Source organism: Magallana gigas, chromosome 3 (genome assembly GCF_963853765.1).
Source record: "Magallana gigas chromosome 3, xbMagGiga1.1, whole genome shotgun sequence".
NCBI classification, from domain to species: domain Eukaryota; kingdom Metazoa; phylum Mollusca; class Bivalvia; order Ostreida; family Ostreidae; genus Magallana; species Magallana gigas.
The window spans coordinates 55,356,318-55,372,044 of NC_088855.1; the positions used below are offsets into that span (position 1 = coordinate 55,356,318).

The 15,727-nt window shown below is 35.6% G+C and overlaps 1 protein-coding gene across 1 annotated transcript; it reads right to left on the reverse strand.

The window, feature by feature from the left end:
- Positions 1-269: 269 nt before the first annotated feature.
- LOC105346659 (trifunctional purine biosynthetic protein adenosine-3) lies at positions 270-15,476 on the reverse strand. Its single transcript, XM_011455337.4, has 21 exons — positions 15,322-15,476; positions 12,244-12,391; positions 11,879-12,001; positions 10,243-10,390; positions 9,885-9,996; positions 9,617-9,685; positions 8,619-8,744; positions 7,892-7,979; positions 7,477-7,562; positions 6,750-6,918; positions 6,270-6,492; positions 5,708-5,933; positions 5,268-5,466; positions 4,785-5,033; positions 4,422-4,624; positions 4,110-4,263; positions 3,847-3,954; positions 3,354-3,490; positions 2,316-2,433; positions 2,026-2,165; positions 270-1,795 (listed from the first exon to the last, which is right to left on the reverse strand). Exons 2-21 carry the CDS (start codon positions 12,383-12,385, stop codon positions 1,613-1,615), a joined length of 3,003 nt encoding a protein of 1,000 aa, XP_011453639.3. The 5' UTR covers positions 12,386-12,391; positions 15,322-15,476; the 3' UTR covers positions 270-1,612.
- Between the last annotated feature and the right edge of the window lie 251 nt (positions 15,477-15,727).

Sequence of the window (15,727 nt, forward strand, 5' to 3'; positions counted from 1 at the left end):
TCAAGCTTCTCATGACCCATCATTTCAACCCCAACTTATTACACAGCTTGCTGCATACAGTGTATTGGTACATTCTTGTTGATATTATTTTGAGAATTCAATCCTAAAAGGTAGTACCTGTAGTTTGTTAAACTCTCCTTTCTCCCATCCTATACTTTACACATACATAAAATACCCATAAGATTTCAGCCTCAGTAGGCCCATTCTTATCTCCTCTTGATTAATTTGACTTGATATTATCACTTAGAGAATGAAGGAAAAGAAAACAATATAACTACACATCTTTTTAATCAATAAGTAATACAAATGTATAACAAGATGCGCTGATAGGAAAAATAAATCTCTTTGTACACATTGTTCATCAATGAATGTATTGAAATATGGCACTTTGTGTTTAATAAGCACTAATTCTTGTAAATAGGTTATATCAAAGTTACTTATAACTGCCTACCATTTAACTAAACACATTTACGTGAAGACAAATTGCAGAGTTTTCCCACTCACTTTTTTAAATCAACAAGCATTTTAACATTGTAAGCAAAATAAAAAAATAAATCTTTTTGTACATATCAATGAAGGTAAAATATGGCACTTTAAAGTATTGTAAGCACTGGTTGTTGTAAATATGTTTATATCCATGTTACAATTAACAACAATACATTTAACTAAACACAATTACTCGCAGCAGAATTATGGCAGTTCCAAACTCACTCAACAAAGGTGTTTCTTTAGTAATACAAATATCAACTCAAAGTTTAACTTAAAAGTTTCTGAGTATTATGTCTAAATATATTTTTAATACACACATTACAAATAGATATAGGCTTAAATCATGGTTACAACTCACTCTAAGGTCATTGTCACAACATAGATCTAAGGTAAGGTCATGGTCATAACCCAGATCTAAGGACATTGTCACAACCCAGATGTAAGGTCATTGTCACAACCCAGATCCAAGGTCATTGTCACAACCCAGATGTAAGGTCATTGTCACAACCCAGATCTAAGGTCATGGTCACAACCCAGATCTAAGAACATTTTCACAACCCAGATGTAAGGTCATTGTCACAACCCAGATCTAAGGTCATGGTCATAACCCAGATCTAAGGTCATTGTCACAACCCAGTCCTAATGACATTGTCACAACCCAGATCTATGGTTATTTTCACAATCCAGATTTAAGGTCACTGTCCTATTCAAAGCCTAAGGTTAAGGTGCATTGTTTAGAAAAATCCTAAACATTCATAGATAATGACAAGCATTCATACATTGTATAAGAAGTCAAAACATTAATACTAGATGAATGAAAATTGTAACAAAACAAATCAGAAGTGGTTTAACAACAATGAATACAAAATTTTTTGTTCAAAAACAACATCTCCTTAATAAACAAGTGAGAGAAATTATGCATACATGTACATGTATATTTAAAGCAGTCTGAATAATTTTAAAAATACTAGAAACTTGTAAGCATCTTCTGAATTTCTTTAAATCAATTTAAAAAGATATCTGTTATTATCATGACTGATTCGATGCAGGACAAATACATGAAGCACTGAGTATATGTGTGATGAAACAGTCTCTTTCTCTTGTTGTCTTTGGCCTCCGTCTCTCACTGACTCCACTCTATGACCCCATCTTTCAGAGTGGCCTGCCCACTAGCCACTAGCTCCAGCGCGAGCGGAAAGGCTTTATGCTCTACCGTCTTCACCCTCTCAGCCAATGAGGCGACGGTATCCCTGGGATACACAGGTACCGACTCCTGTACAACTATGGCGCCTGCATCCACTTCCTCCTAGAGACCAGATCAAGAACCCATTACAGGGGGTTAATACAATATTCCTTTGATTTTTATTGGCCATTAAAGAATAAAAAAAATTCTGAAATTTTTTTGCCATATTTTTGTTCTTGAATTCTTGGAAAAATTTAAATTTTATTTTGATAAACTCCTTTTTTGGTGCCTTTACATGTACATGGACATGGACACCAAAATAGATTGTACAGGATTATTTTCCACTAACTTACCTCTACAAAGTGGACAGTGCAACCAGAGATTCGAACTCTTGCTGCGATGACTTGTTCATGGGCGTTGTGCCCCTTAAAGGCGGGCAGCAGGGAGGGGTGAATGTTTAACATGTGTCCTCTCCACTTCCTTACAAACTCTCCTGTACAGAAACAAAATAAGAAATCAACTTAACATTATTTTATTTAAATACATGTAGCTCTTGTTCTAACCACATCTACTTAGTTAACATATTAGTACATGTATTATATCTATGCATGGACAATCATTTATTGACCACTAATACTCTTACCAGACAGAATCCTCATGAAGCCTGCCAGACAGACAATCTCCACCCCGGCCTTCCTCAGACATCTGTCCACCTCCATGTCAAACTCCTCCCTACTCCCAAACTCTTTGTGGTGTATAACCTAACAATGAATCATCCAATCAAAATAGAGGAATGGAAACAGTGGAAAAATCAGCAACAGGAAAAAGTAAAGAGGTAGTGAAAGGTCGGACAAAATATTAATCAGGTGACAGGAAAAGGTCAAAGATCAAGCAGTGATAGAGAAAGGTTTAACAAGAAACAGCATAATTTCTGCACCACAATCTATCTAGCAGATAACTGAATACTATAAAATATGACAAAACCTTTTAAAAAACACTTATCAAAATCAAAGTACTGAAGAACTGACGGGAGTTGATTTTGTCGATGTTTATTTATTTTAAAATCAATGATATGTTATTTGGCATGACAAGTACACATATACGTAGTTTCTAATTTGAATTACGCATATTTTTATAATATGAATTTTTGAACTTTTTCGACTAGAATGTCGAGAAACTTCCATATGAATATAATCATGTTAAGTAATATTTAAAGATAAAATTAATTCAATCAAACTATGTATCAGTGGTAGAAATATTTCTCGAAAATTGTATGGATCCAAGCAATTATTTTATATTGAACTCTAGTCTCGTTCAACCAAACGCTCGGCTGACACCGTAAATCTCCGACAAGGGTTTACGGAGACAGCCGAGCGTCGAGTTGAACGAGACTATATTGAACTCTGGCGTAGGAATACACACGACTACAAAAAATATTTAAATTGTTCGTACCATTTAAAATCTGACTATTTTTAAGGTATTTGTAAATAATTTTCGTTTAAAAAAAATGCTTTAGCATACATTACATCGAATTCATCAATTATTTTCAAGAACTAAGTCTTGTCAGGAGCAATGATTTGTGCTGAGGTCCAAACACTGTTTCATGTTCGGTTTGTCCGCGTGACTGCATAGGAGAGTTGATTAAAAATCAACTCCCAAAAATAAGTTAACAATGTCTAACTTGAGTTTGAATTCCTGCTTTCTGAGCGCGCTCAATGCCCTGTACCCCAGCCTTGTTTGAGATCACTAGGACAATCTCCGAGGAGCAGTTGTTGTTTACTCCATTAGTACTGTCAATCAAAGCCTGAAGGTTGGTTCCTGAGAATAGAGATTAAACGAAATACTCAAACATTTTATCTAATTACTAGTACCTGGGTACATGTATTTTAAATTCAAAGGAAAGTATATGAGAAAAGTTATACAATAAATTCCTAATTAAACGCAAGGAACTAATATCCGCATAAAATCGCGAGAAGCACGCCTCGCAGATTTTAAAATCTCACCATTATCATCTGAGAGTTGGGAAATATAAGAAATATGGATAAATGTACTGTGTTCACGATTTTATATTCTCGCGATTTGATATAAAACAGTAGGATAGCGGAATTAAGTACTCGCGTAATATAAGGAATTTACACTATGCAAAACCAACGATGAACTTTCCTCCAACATACCTGATCCTGAGATGAGCACTCCAACTCTTCTTTTGCGGGAAATACTTGGGGCTTTCCAGGAATTTGTCAAGGCGAGCTGTAGATTCTCAATCACTACCCTCCTTTCACCTACAGAAGACAAACATGATTTGGTTACTTCTGCATATACAGTTGTTTAGTCTACTTCTAAGTACAATAATTTTCATAATTATTTTCATTCTTTTGTTGTTGACAACTAGATCTTTACAAAAGCTGACTTCATGTGCATGTTTCCATAACATTACCTTGTTTTTCACAGAGTCTCCCAATGACGTAGGCTGTTAGTCCCGAGGTCACTAGTTGTTGGAGAACGGTTTCTGTCACGGATTTGTCTACAACCAGAACACCTCCAATTCCACAGTTGAATGTGAGACTCATCTCAGAGGCCTGGATGTTTCCCTGATATTACAGATAAAACCATTAAATATCATTCTTTCCAAAATAAAAAAAACCCTTTTTTTTCTCTTGATAAAGTAAAATGTAGCTTCAGGTACTTAGCATAGTACAATTTAAAATGAGAAAAGATTAGGAAATGTAAGTGCTTGAATTATTCTCACTTTATGAGCCAGCCAGCCAAACACTGGAGGTACGGACCACAACCCGGCATCAATCTGAGCCTTCAGGTTTCCTGGCAAAACACGTGGAAGATTCTCCATCAAACCTCCCCCTGTGATGTGACAAAAAGCTTTCACATGACCCTGATGCATCAAAGGCAATACCTCCTTCACATAAATTCTTGTTGGCATCAGAAACTCTTCTCCTGTAATTCAAGAAAAGATTCATTAACTTTTACAATAAAAATTTGATCAAATTTTGTTTGTCATGGAGTAACAAAATTTCGTAAATAGAAAAACAAGTTTGACAACCAGAACTGTTATAAATATATCATAAACCTTAAAATGTCTAGATCTTCGACATACCAAGAGTCTTTCCATTGTTGAAGGGGGAAGGAGCGTCATAGCCAAGCCCAATTCTTTCCATTACTTTACGCACCAAACTGAACCCATTACTATGTAGACCACTAGAGGGCAGCCCAATCAGGTTATCTCCCTCTTGAATCTGTTGCATTCTGGGAAGTAGTTGGCCTCTTTCAACTGCTCCTACTGCAAATCCTGCCAAATCATAGTCCTCTCCTTGGTACATCCCAGGCATCTCGGCAGTTTCTCCACCTGGCAAGAGATGATTTACTATGTAAATGTACATGGAACTTCTTAAAGGCATATACATCATCGTCTCAAGCCAAGGTTTTGTGTCCATTCTATTTCCACAGTTTGTGGAAATAGAATGGACACAAAACCCGAGCCTTGAGACGATGCATATACATGTACTGTACAATATTTGTGTATTACATTTACATGTTCCAAAACAATATATGTAACATAAATGTCTGGTATGAGCCTCACCCACTAGGGCACAGTTGGCCTGTTTACACCCAGTGGTGATCCCTCTGATGACTTCTTTAGCTACGTCCACATTCAGGCGACCTGTGGCAAAGTAGTCCAGAAAGAACAGCGGCTCTGCACCGTGCGATAAAATGTCATTCACACACATTGCCACCAGATCTATACCAATTGTGGAATGTTTTCCCATATCCTGGGCAATCTATGATAAAAAAAAAAATATGGTGTTGCTCTGATCAATTTTACTTAAAATGTGTGTGCATAATTTTGATTTTCTTCTGAAAAAGAACAATTTGAATTTCTGAGGCATTTGGGTAAGTACAGTTTACAAAAGCAAACTAAATTTATGCTACCCAGTACTTATTACTCACCAAGTGATATTTGATTATTAACTAAAGTATATGTACGCACAAACAAAGTTGATATAGTATGACCTCCTATACCTTGAGTTTGGTCCCTACTCCATCTGTTCCTGACACCAGTATAGGGTCCCTAAATCCAGCAGCCTTGATGTCAAACAAAGCACCGAAGCCACCTAGACTAGCGTCACATCCTGATCTCTGAGTGTCTTTAGCCAATGGCTGGATTGCCTTGACCAAGCTGTTCCCAGCTTCTATATCAACACCAGCATCTCGGTAAGAAAGATATGTCATTCTAGATAGAGGCTTCCTAAAACATACAAAATGTACAATAAAACATGCTAATAACGACGTGCCAGTGATGAAATGAACATGAAATAAAGTCACTGGGAATGAAAATCCCTACACTGTAAGCGTCAGTTCATTATAAGCATGTTTGCTTTAACTGTGTTTTACTGTACAGAACTGCATTGATACTGACATAAAGTTTCAACAAGCACATGCACTGATATTCCCCCATTCTACCATATTACTTCTTTAAACCAATGTCTAACATGCTGGACATTAAACTTTGGATAGAAAGCATCTTCTTTATCCTTTACGTACTATCCCACTACATTCACAGCACTGAGTTGATGGTCCTTACCTCTCCAGGACCCTGAATCCTATGTCAGATCTGTGATAGGCGCCGTCAAACTGAATGAAACCTGCCCACCGCTGAGCATCTGTGCATGCTGACTGGAGGTCAGAGTTCATTGCTACGACAGCAAGGACACGCCCCCCACTAGTGACAATGCTTTGTTCCTGCTTAGTAGTCCCTGCATGAAACACTAGAACTCGAGGGCCCATCTTCTCCACCCCATCTATACCTGCAACAATCAACAAAATCACATAACGTAAACATTCGAATCTTTATGGATTTCCTTTCATGCCTTTTCTTCTTATAAACAGTTCATATATATAACAGTATTTAAATTAAGTTATTCTTAAAAGAATAACTTAAAGTTTATTATTTTGAAAATCAGAAGGCAAGCCCAGTAATATTTCTAAATTTCTCTGTAATTTTTTTTTATCGACAAATGAAATAACCATACAATGACATAAAATCTATGAAACATTTGTATACCACTGATGGGTAACCCTTTCTTGTACCCCCCGGGGTAACCCCCACTGGCCAGGACCACCCCTGATGTGTACAGGTCACGCGTGAACTGAGGGAGATGCTGATGGAGAGTTCCCTCCACACAGGCAAGGCAAATCTCATACAGGTCCGACTCCAGTAGTGGCAAAATAGACTGAAAAAGCAAACTTAAGAACAGTATAAAGATAACACTTGAAATAAGAAAATACCCCGGTACACAAATCAAACTACAAAAAACCATCTGGTTAGACCTAATGATAGGTATGCACATATTTATGGGATCATCAGAAACTTCATTTTCGCATCCAAAACTATTTGGGACTTATTTCAAGTGTTACAAGTTAACAATATGTTACAGGGTTGTCTCTAAAAATTGATGTAGAAGGGAGAAATAAAAAAGTAGAAGGGGGTCTGGGGGTCTAGCTTATAGCTAGATTGTGTTTGGAATGCAAAAGTAGCCGAGTAAATAAATCACTTTAGGCGGGGGAATTCCCCGCCCCCCGGGTCTTAGAGACAACCCTGTGTTAGTACCAGTTTACTGAAATGCAAACATGACTTTTGACTGAATTAATGCTAAAATGGACAATCTATTGAATCATACACTCGTGCACATAGTACTGAACACAGCATTTAATCTGTCTGACATGTGAGGTGTTCGCCAACGTTAGCTCTATGCTCTTCATAAACCAGTAATGGAGTTTGACATCCCTACCTGAGTTTCTGGGTCACCAAACCGGCAATTAAACTCCAGGACTTTGGGTCCAGAACTTGTGAGCATGATCCCAGCATACAGCACACCTACAATCACACAAAAGACTGTCAATAATCTCTGGTCAATGGAGGATAACTGCTCCTAAAATATGAACATCATCCATAGGACTCTGATACGCTTGAACATGGAGATTGACATCTTGGTATCATTTGTTACAAAACAAAGACCATCAGAAAAATCAGAACTTATTTATCCAAACTATCAACCAAAACTGTTAAACAAAGAAAGATACCATCATCATTATCTACATTAACACTTCTATGCTTCATGCAGTGTTCATGAACCTCGGAAATTTAACATTACATGACTTGTATTCATGCCCAGTTCTTATATCTATTGGATATTTATTCTTTACCCACAAAAGGGAATCCCTCCTTCTTCATCCCATCCACAGCTCTCTGTAGCACTGCCTGTCTGACTGTATCCAAGTCTGTTTCTGATATCTATGGTAACAACAAAACAATGTGATATCTAGAACAGCCTGTCTGACTGTCTCCAAGTCGGTGTCTGATATCTATGGTAACAACAAAACAATGTGATATCTAGAACAGCCTGTCTGACTGTCTCCAAGTCGGTGTCTGATATCTATGGTAACAACAAAACAATGTGATATCTAGAACAGCCTGTCTGACTGTCTCCAAGTCGGTGTCTGATATCTATGGTAACAACAAAACAATGTGATATATCTAGAACAGTCTGTCTCCAAGTCTGTGTCTGATTTCTACAATTAAAACAAAACAAGTCTGTGTCTGATTTCTACCATTAAAACAAAACAATGTGATATCCACACAGCCTGTCCGACAGTTTCCAAGTTTGTCTCTTATATCTATTGTAAAAACAAAACAATGTGATAACTTAAACTGTCTCCTGTAACAATTCTACTAAATACCTATCATACATCAAGAAATAAAAGGAATGCAACTGTCCAGGCAGACTGCAAGCAGGCATGTTAAAAATAGGAACCTGTCTTATTTTTTCATGGTTGTTTTACCAATTTAAAGTTTTTTGAAGACCTTTAGAATTTCTTTATACCAATAGGAAAATTAACTTACCTACAGTTAATTTGTTCTAAGCTCACCTACCATTGGATAAGGGCAGATGGCTCCCATCCCCCCAGTGTTGGGTCCACTGTCTCCATTGTTCAGCTGTTTGTGGTCCTGAGCTGGGGGCATCATGGCTACAGTGGTTCCATCAGAGAAAGCCAGGCACTGTCAAAGTATTACAATGACTTCATAGAGCAAACCAAACACAAACAGGCTCCACCGTCACCAAAATTTTCAAATCCCTCAACTCATTCCTCAACACAAATCCTTTAAAGAAAAGTGCATAAATTTGAGGTCAAACCTCAGATTTGAGGCTGAGTATTGACTTGAGGAAAGCTGGTGACGGCGGGGCCAGGTATTACAAGTATTACATTTAATATAGTAAAAAAAAAAACACCATGGTTACATTGGTGCCATCAAAGAAACTCAACCGCTAACAAATGTCAAGTTTTGAGAAAGTTTTACAATAATGTCATAAAACATTATGGATATGGTGGTACCATTAGAGATAGTTAGATATTGACAATGTATTACATAACTGTCACAGAACTAGCCAAGCTCTGAAAAGTTACATGTTTTACACGATATAGACCATCAAGGATGAAGTGATTCATTGATGTCAAAGAGCCTCCTAGATGTAGCAACAAGATATAAATAGAGGTACTACATTTATCAGAAAAATCCAAGCTCTGACAGTTACATTTCAGTCATTGAGCATCATGGATACCCGAAAATAAATCAGAGAAAGCCAAGCACTGGTGAAGTATAGTACCGTATTAAATATCAAATAGAGGCATTTCAAACAGGGAATCTATGGATTTTTTGCATATGAATCATAGTTATTCAGATGGAAAGAAAGGTTACAACCATGAAATTGTTTTCAATACAAATATGTTAATGGCTACTTACCTATAGTACTCTATGTCATACAACAAAAGTTAAAGGATAAAACTATTACAAAGACTGTAAAATAGAGAATTTACAAAATAAATTCCATAATTTATAATCCAATTTTCCAGTTAATACCGGGTACTCACCGACACTTCATCACCTGTCAGGAGCTCCTCCACTACAATTGTCTCCCCTGCGGCACCAAACAGCTTATTCTACACAATAGTACAGGTAATTCAATAATTTAACAACCAGATTTGATCCATGTGAAGAGTTCTCTCTACAGTGCTGGCTATACTGGTATGTCATCATAAAACTTAGCATTTTGTAAAACAGTAAATAGAATTCAAAGCAGCAAATATTTCTGACAATGATTTTTTAAAATACTGCTATTTTGAAGACAAGAGCTCTCACATTAAGCATGTCCCTAGCGGCTTGGCAGGCCTCCTCCCTTGACTGGGCCACAACCACACCCTTCCCTGCTGCCAGCCCACTGGCCTTCACCACTAGGGCAGGGTAGTCGGCACTGCAGAGAGAAAAGTACGGGAAATCTGAGCAGCATTTTAATGATGGCAAAATACTCAAAGATGCTAAAGACAAACAAATTTCAATTCTTCTATGACCTACAAAATCATGAAGCAGTCAAAATGAGGGATATATTGATAGCTTGATATACATAACTCTGAAATAGGATAGATGGCATGAGAAAACTATACATTCATAAAGATACCAAAGCATGCTATTGGCACTACAGCTACACCTGATATCTTACTTGTTGATGTGTTGACACGCCTCACTGGGGTCACGAAAGCTGCGGAATCTGGCCGTAGGAATGTCATGTCTGGACATGAACTCTTTAGAGAACTCCTTACTAGCCTCTATCTGGGCAGCCTTAGCACTGGGGCCAAAACAGGGGATTCCTAGCCCAGGGAGGAGTGGAAGAAAGACAGGGATAACAGCGCAGTACAGTTAAGGCGGTCAATAAAAATATGGGCAAATTTTTGTGATGAAAACACGTATACTTTAGTTAAACTGGCATGTCCTTTTTAAAATCAATAACAGTCACTCAAATGCAATATATTTCTAAAATATATATATAACAGTACAATATTTTATGTTCATAGTGGTCACGTGATATGGCAGTCGCATGGTACAAGCAGATGTATTTGTGGTTTTGAGGTCATTTAAAAAATTCAATATTGCAAGGGCATAATCATGTCAAAATTCACAACTGAATTATGAAATAACTTGATGTTACATCGTAGTTTTGAAAAACGGTGCGAACTTTTTAAGATAAGAATATTTGTTAGTAGAAACCGTAATTTATAATGCATATGTTGAATAATTTTGAAGGTCACAGGGTTAATTTCATTAAAAAATAATTAATTTGTAAGATTTTACAAGGATCGTAGAAGTTTTTAAGTTACATAGCATATTTCAAATTCACATGTAAAAGTTTGTCGGGATCAGGTAAGTGTATGCCCTTGCAATTAAGTGATTTATTTAGGTACTCAGATTTTAGATATACGATATTTTATACAAAACCGAGGTGGCTTCTTTATACGATGCATACTTTTAACAAAATGAAAATAAGACTATATAGGTAGCATTCTACTAATAATAATTTTAAACAAAATATTCATTTATACTTTTCCGTTAATGTATGATATTTATCTTTCTTCGCTATAAAACTGCACGATAGCCTTCAATGATTTAACTTAATGCGTCATTTTGAAGCATATGACGTCATATTTTGTAGTACAGCGAGAACGACATCTCGCTTATTTTTCAGTGTGTACGATATAACGGACATCAAAATTGTAAGTAATAGCATTTGTTGTTTTTAATTAAAAGATTAGTATAAGTTAATTTGACTAAGAAATAGATTAATAAGTACTTTCGAGGTTTGTAATATACTGTGATGTCATAATGCACATTTCCCGTACTTTTTGTCTGAACGGAGTTTATTGACAGCCTTAACTGTGCTGCGAGGGAACAAAGGAGAGAGCTCTCACAGGGATGGTTGCAAGTTTTCAGGTTTGTATCATAACATTTAACGAAATATTACACACTATTTTATAATGAACAGCAAATCTAAGTATAGTAAAATCTGTTGCTCATACAAAAATATTGAATAAAGGTTGAACACTTCAGTGCTGTTAAGCTTCAATAGAGTTAAAAGAATTTTCCCTGAATTCTATGACATATCATTATCATGAGGCTCTCTGCACTTACATTAAGAAGCATGCATAAAATATGAAGAATTGATAGTATAGATAGGACAAAGTAAGGATATACATTTATGAAAATACAATGCAATCAAAAAATTTGTGACTTCAGTGACAACCCTGTTTACACAAAAAAAGCTATGAAAAATTATACACTTTTCCCACTTTTTGATTGGTTACCTTGACTGTTAAGGTGGTCAGCTATGCCGGCCGCCAGAGGGTCCTCTGGACCGACCACTACCAGCGCCACAGACTCTCTCTTACAAAAGTCCACTACTTCCTCAAACTTCTTCAGATTGAGAACTATAGAATACAATAACAAACATCAAGGCCTACTTTATAATGATAATGTATATTGTAGTTCTGAATTTATTTACGTGCAGGTTTGAAATAGTTGTTGTCATTTAACACATTCTTGTAACTTTTTGTTCCATTGATAAATATAACAATTTTACAAGTAGGGGTTCTATAATGAACAATAAAAATCATCCATTACCTTTTTAAAAGAATGTTTCTGGTGGAAATTTTGGAGAAGCAGTACTCACCCACATTGCTAGTTTTGGGACTGCTCTCTGTTCCAGCATTCCCGGGGGACACATAAACATGTCGGACATTTGCAGATTGCGTCAGTTTCCATGACAATGCATGTTCTCTGCCTCCCCCTCCTAGTACTAAAACTGTTGCCATGATAACCTAAAATGACAGAGATACATTCAATTATACAGACCGCCATTTTGTTTCACAAAGTTAACTCTATCATATTTTGTATATTACACCTAAACTCTATCATAAACTTTCCAAGATTTCAATGTTCAGTAATTTAGATGAAAAAAATAAACAATGCCAGTCATCTATGTTACACAGGTGCTTTGACAGCACATACAACTGGTTTTATATATATCTTATCAAACATTTGATTAAAAAATAACTAATCAAGGAGTCAGCCTTTTAGATACTGAATAAAGAAGTTAATTTCAATTCATAAATTATTATTGATTTTATAAGAATTGAAAAAAGAAAGAAAAATTCTCAGAATCACTTTCATTCAGCTCGGATATTTGTGAGGAAAAAACTTTCTTATGTATGAACAATTGAAAAGCTGTCAATGTGACAGCAAACCAGGTTTTCTTTTATGTGAACTGTATTCATAATCCATGTCAACCCTGAATTGATAAACACTACCTACTGAATCCAGAGAAATGGAGTACCCATATGCAAAATTTTGCCAAAAAAATTACCAAGTTCAAAAGCTGGTATTTTTTTTCATGAATTATCAGAAATCAAATTCCTAGCATATGCACACCTCTGATATATGTACAATTGATCTGCAAAAGAACAACTTCCTATATCTTGAAAACTGTAGGAGGAGTTCTCCGTACAATAAGGATACCCTATATGTGCAATATTTTGCCAAAAAATGACCAAGTTTAAAAGCTGGTATTTCTTCATAATAAATTATCAGAAATCAAAATCCTAGAAATATGCAATCCTTTGATATATGTACAATTGATCTGCAAAAGAACATCATTATATCTTGAAAACTGTAGGAGGAGTAATCCGTACAATAGGGGTACCCTATATGCAATATTTTGTCAAAAAATTACTAAGATCAAAAGCTGGTACATATGTATTTTTTTAATAAATTATCAGAAATCAACTTCCTATCTTGAAAACTGTAGAAGGAGTTCTCCATGCAATAAGGGTACAATATATGCAATATTTTGCCCAAAAATGACCAAGTTTAAAAGCCAACATTTCTTCATAAACTATTAGAAATCAAAATCCTAGTAATATGCACAGCTCTGATATATGTAAAATTGATCAGTAAAAGAACAACATCCTATCATAAACTGTAGGAGGAGTTAGCTGTACAATAAGGATACCCTTTTGGCAGCCCCCCATCCGTCCCACCATTTTCACCGTTTCAATAACTGGATTTTTCCGTTGAAAATCACGTAAAAATTGTACTGTACACTAAACTTGTGACGTTAAGCCCAAATTTGCCTGATAATTTGAGTAGGCAGGCAGATAGATAGAATGTTCTATTGTTTCAGATGCCCTACAGACCTGATTTAATGATAGAATTCATTCCCTTTACTTGCTTCGTGGCAAATGAAAGAAAAATATTGCATTGTATCTCGCCTAAATTTTCATATAAATAGTATAAAATACCTCTATTGTTGCTCTTTAACAGTTCCATTTTACCCTTATATTGTTTTTGCTACAAAATCACTACCATATAACATCATGTTTGAAAATTTGCTGTTTATGTTTGCCATATTGATAAAATCAGAAACATTCCATGTGCCATTTTTGGCAAAATGAATGGAAAATTCAAATGTTAAAATAGTGTGAATGCTTTGTAATGACCCTTTTAATAAATATTTTGTGGACTAAACTACATACACATGTTCAACGGAATTTTTGCATTTTCCTCTGCAGATTATTTTTAACAAACTAAAAATTGATGCAAAGCAGATCTGCTTTGGGGCTGCTACAATGCAAGTATATGGGAAGAATTCTTACTGTGACCTGAGCGTAGCCTGGTCACAGTTAGATTATTCTCTTTATACTCTGTACAAGATATCCTTGATTCACATTTTGCTTATTTTAATTACTTGATAGTTATAAATACCTCAGCATTCCAGTGATGTTCATTCAAAAATAAGAAAAATTTCCAAGATTTCTCCGTTGAAACGCCTCCTTTAGCCTATCAGGTTTAAATACATGGCTAAGGCCTAAAAAAAAAAAATTGTGTGTTTAGGGTAACACTGATGAAAAAATTAGGTTAGGTAGGTAGGAATTTTTTTTTATTTTATCATATTATTTTTGTATGAATCCTAAGAATGTTTGTTTGTTTCATATTTAAAAACGTATTTTTTATTGGAAATAAGATAAAATTCACAATCGGATAAAATCAGACATCTAAAAATGGTAGGATCGGGCCATTTTTGTAGGTTAGGTCGGGTTACCCGAAACACACAACTTTTTTTTTTTAGGCCTAAAAAATGTGATGTCTATCAGGATTCTGTATTGCAGCAGCCCCGGAAAATAACATTGAAAAACTGTGTGAGCTATTTCGAGTGATTTCCGAAGGGAGAAGAGGTATACACAATTCCCATAAATCTGTTTTTGTTCCTGTGAATTTTTCCAAGTAAAATATGATAATAAGTCAATTAAGATATCTTGGAAATTTTCCCTTTCATCGATTTTGATTGCAATTCTTTCACAGGTATGTGTTATTTTAGTAAAATTCGGCCAAATCAGCTGCATAAATATCTTCGGACAGACTATAGCAGACAAAGGATCCAACTGTTTGTGTTCTCTCTTTAAAAAAAAAATCTGTCTCATCTCTGTTTTATGAAAAACAGTGTTTACGTATATTACCTGGTACATCGGAGCTCACCAATTAGCATTGATGTTTCAATGAGAAAATATGGTAAAGGCACGCACGGGAGCATGTCTTTCAAATCCTGTTTTTAATTAAGTTCAAGCAAGGGCGTGAATTCTAACTATGTATTTAAATACGTCCATTAATTTTTATAAAAGTTTTCGTCTTCTGTTCGTACATGTACGCGACAATGAACGTGTCAAATTCACAAGCAATAGCAGAGCATACTAACCTAGTGAGATTCACGTAAAATACTTTAAAACAGCTGTCAGTGTTGATGTAGCTGTCACTTTGCAGTGTGATAAATGCATAGAAAGCACTTCTCACGTGTTACAAAACGGGGAAAATAACTGGAAGTCGATATTTGAACACTAACCATAAAACCAACAAGAAACTGAGAGTTTTTTCCGAGTCAGCAAAATTTCATAAAAACTCTTAAATACCAAAAGGATTTTTAATTTCAAATTGATGCTGCTACATGTATATTGCTAATCATTTATGAGATCATTCGTGCATACAATTTAAATCAAATCCCTATATTTGTGAAATGTACATGATATAGATGTGTCTCTAAGACTTTCGTCGATTTTCGTCTCAAACTACTGATTGTGTTCAAAAGAAATAATAAATGAAGAAAT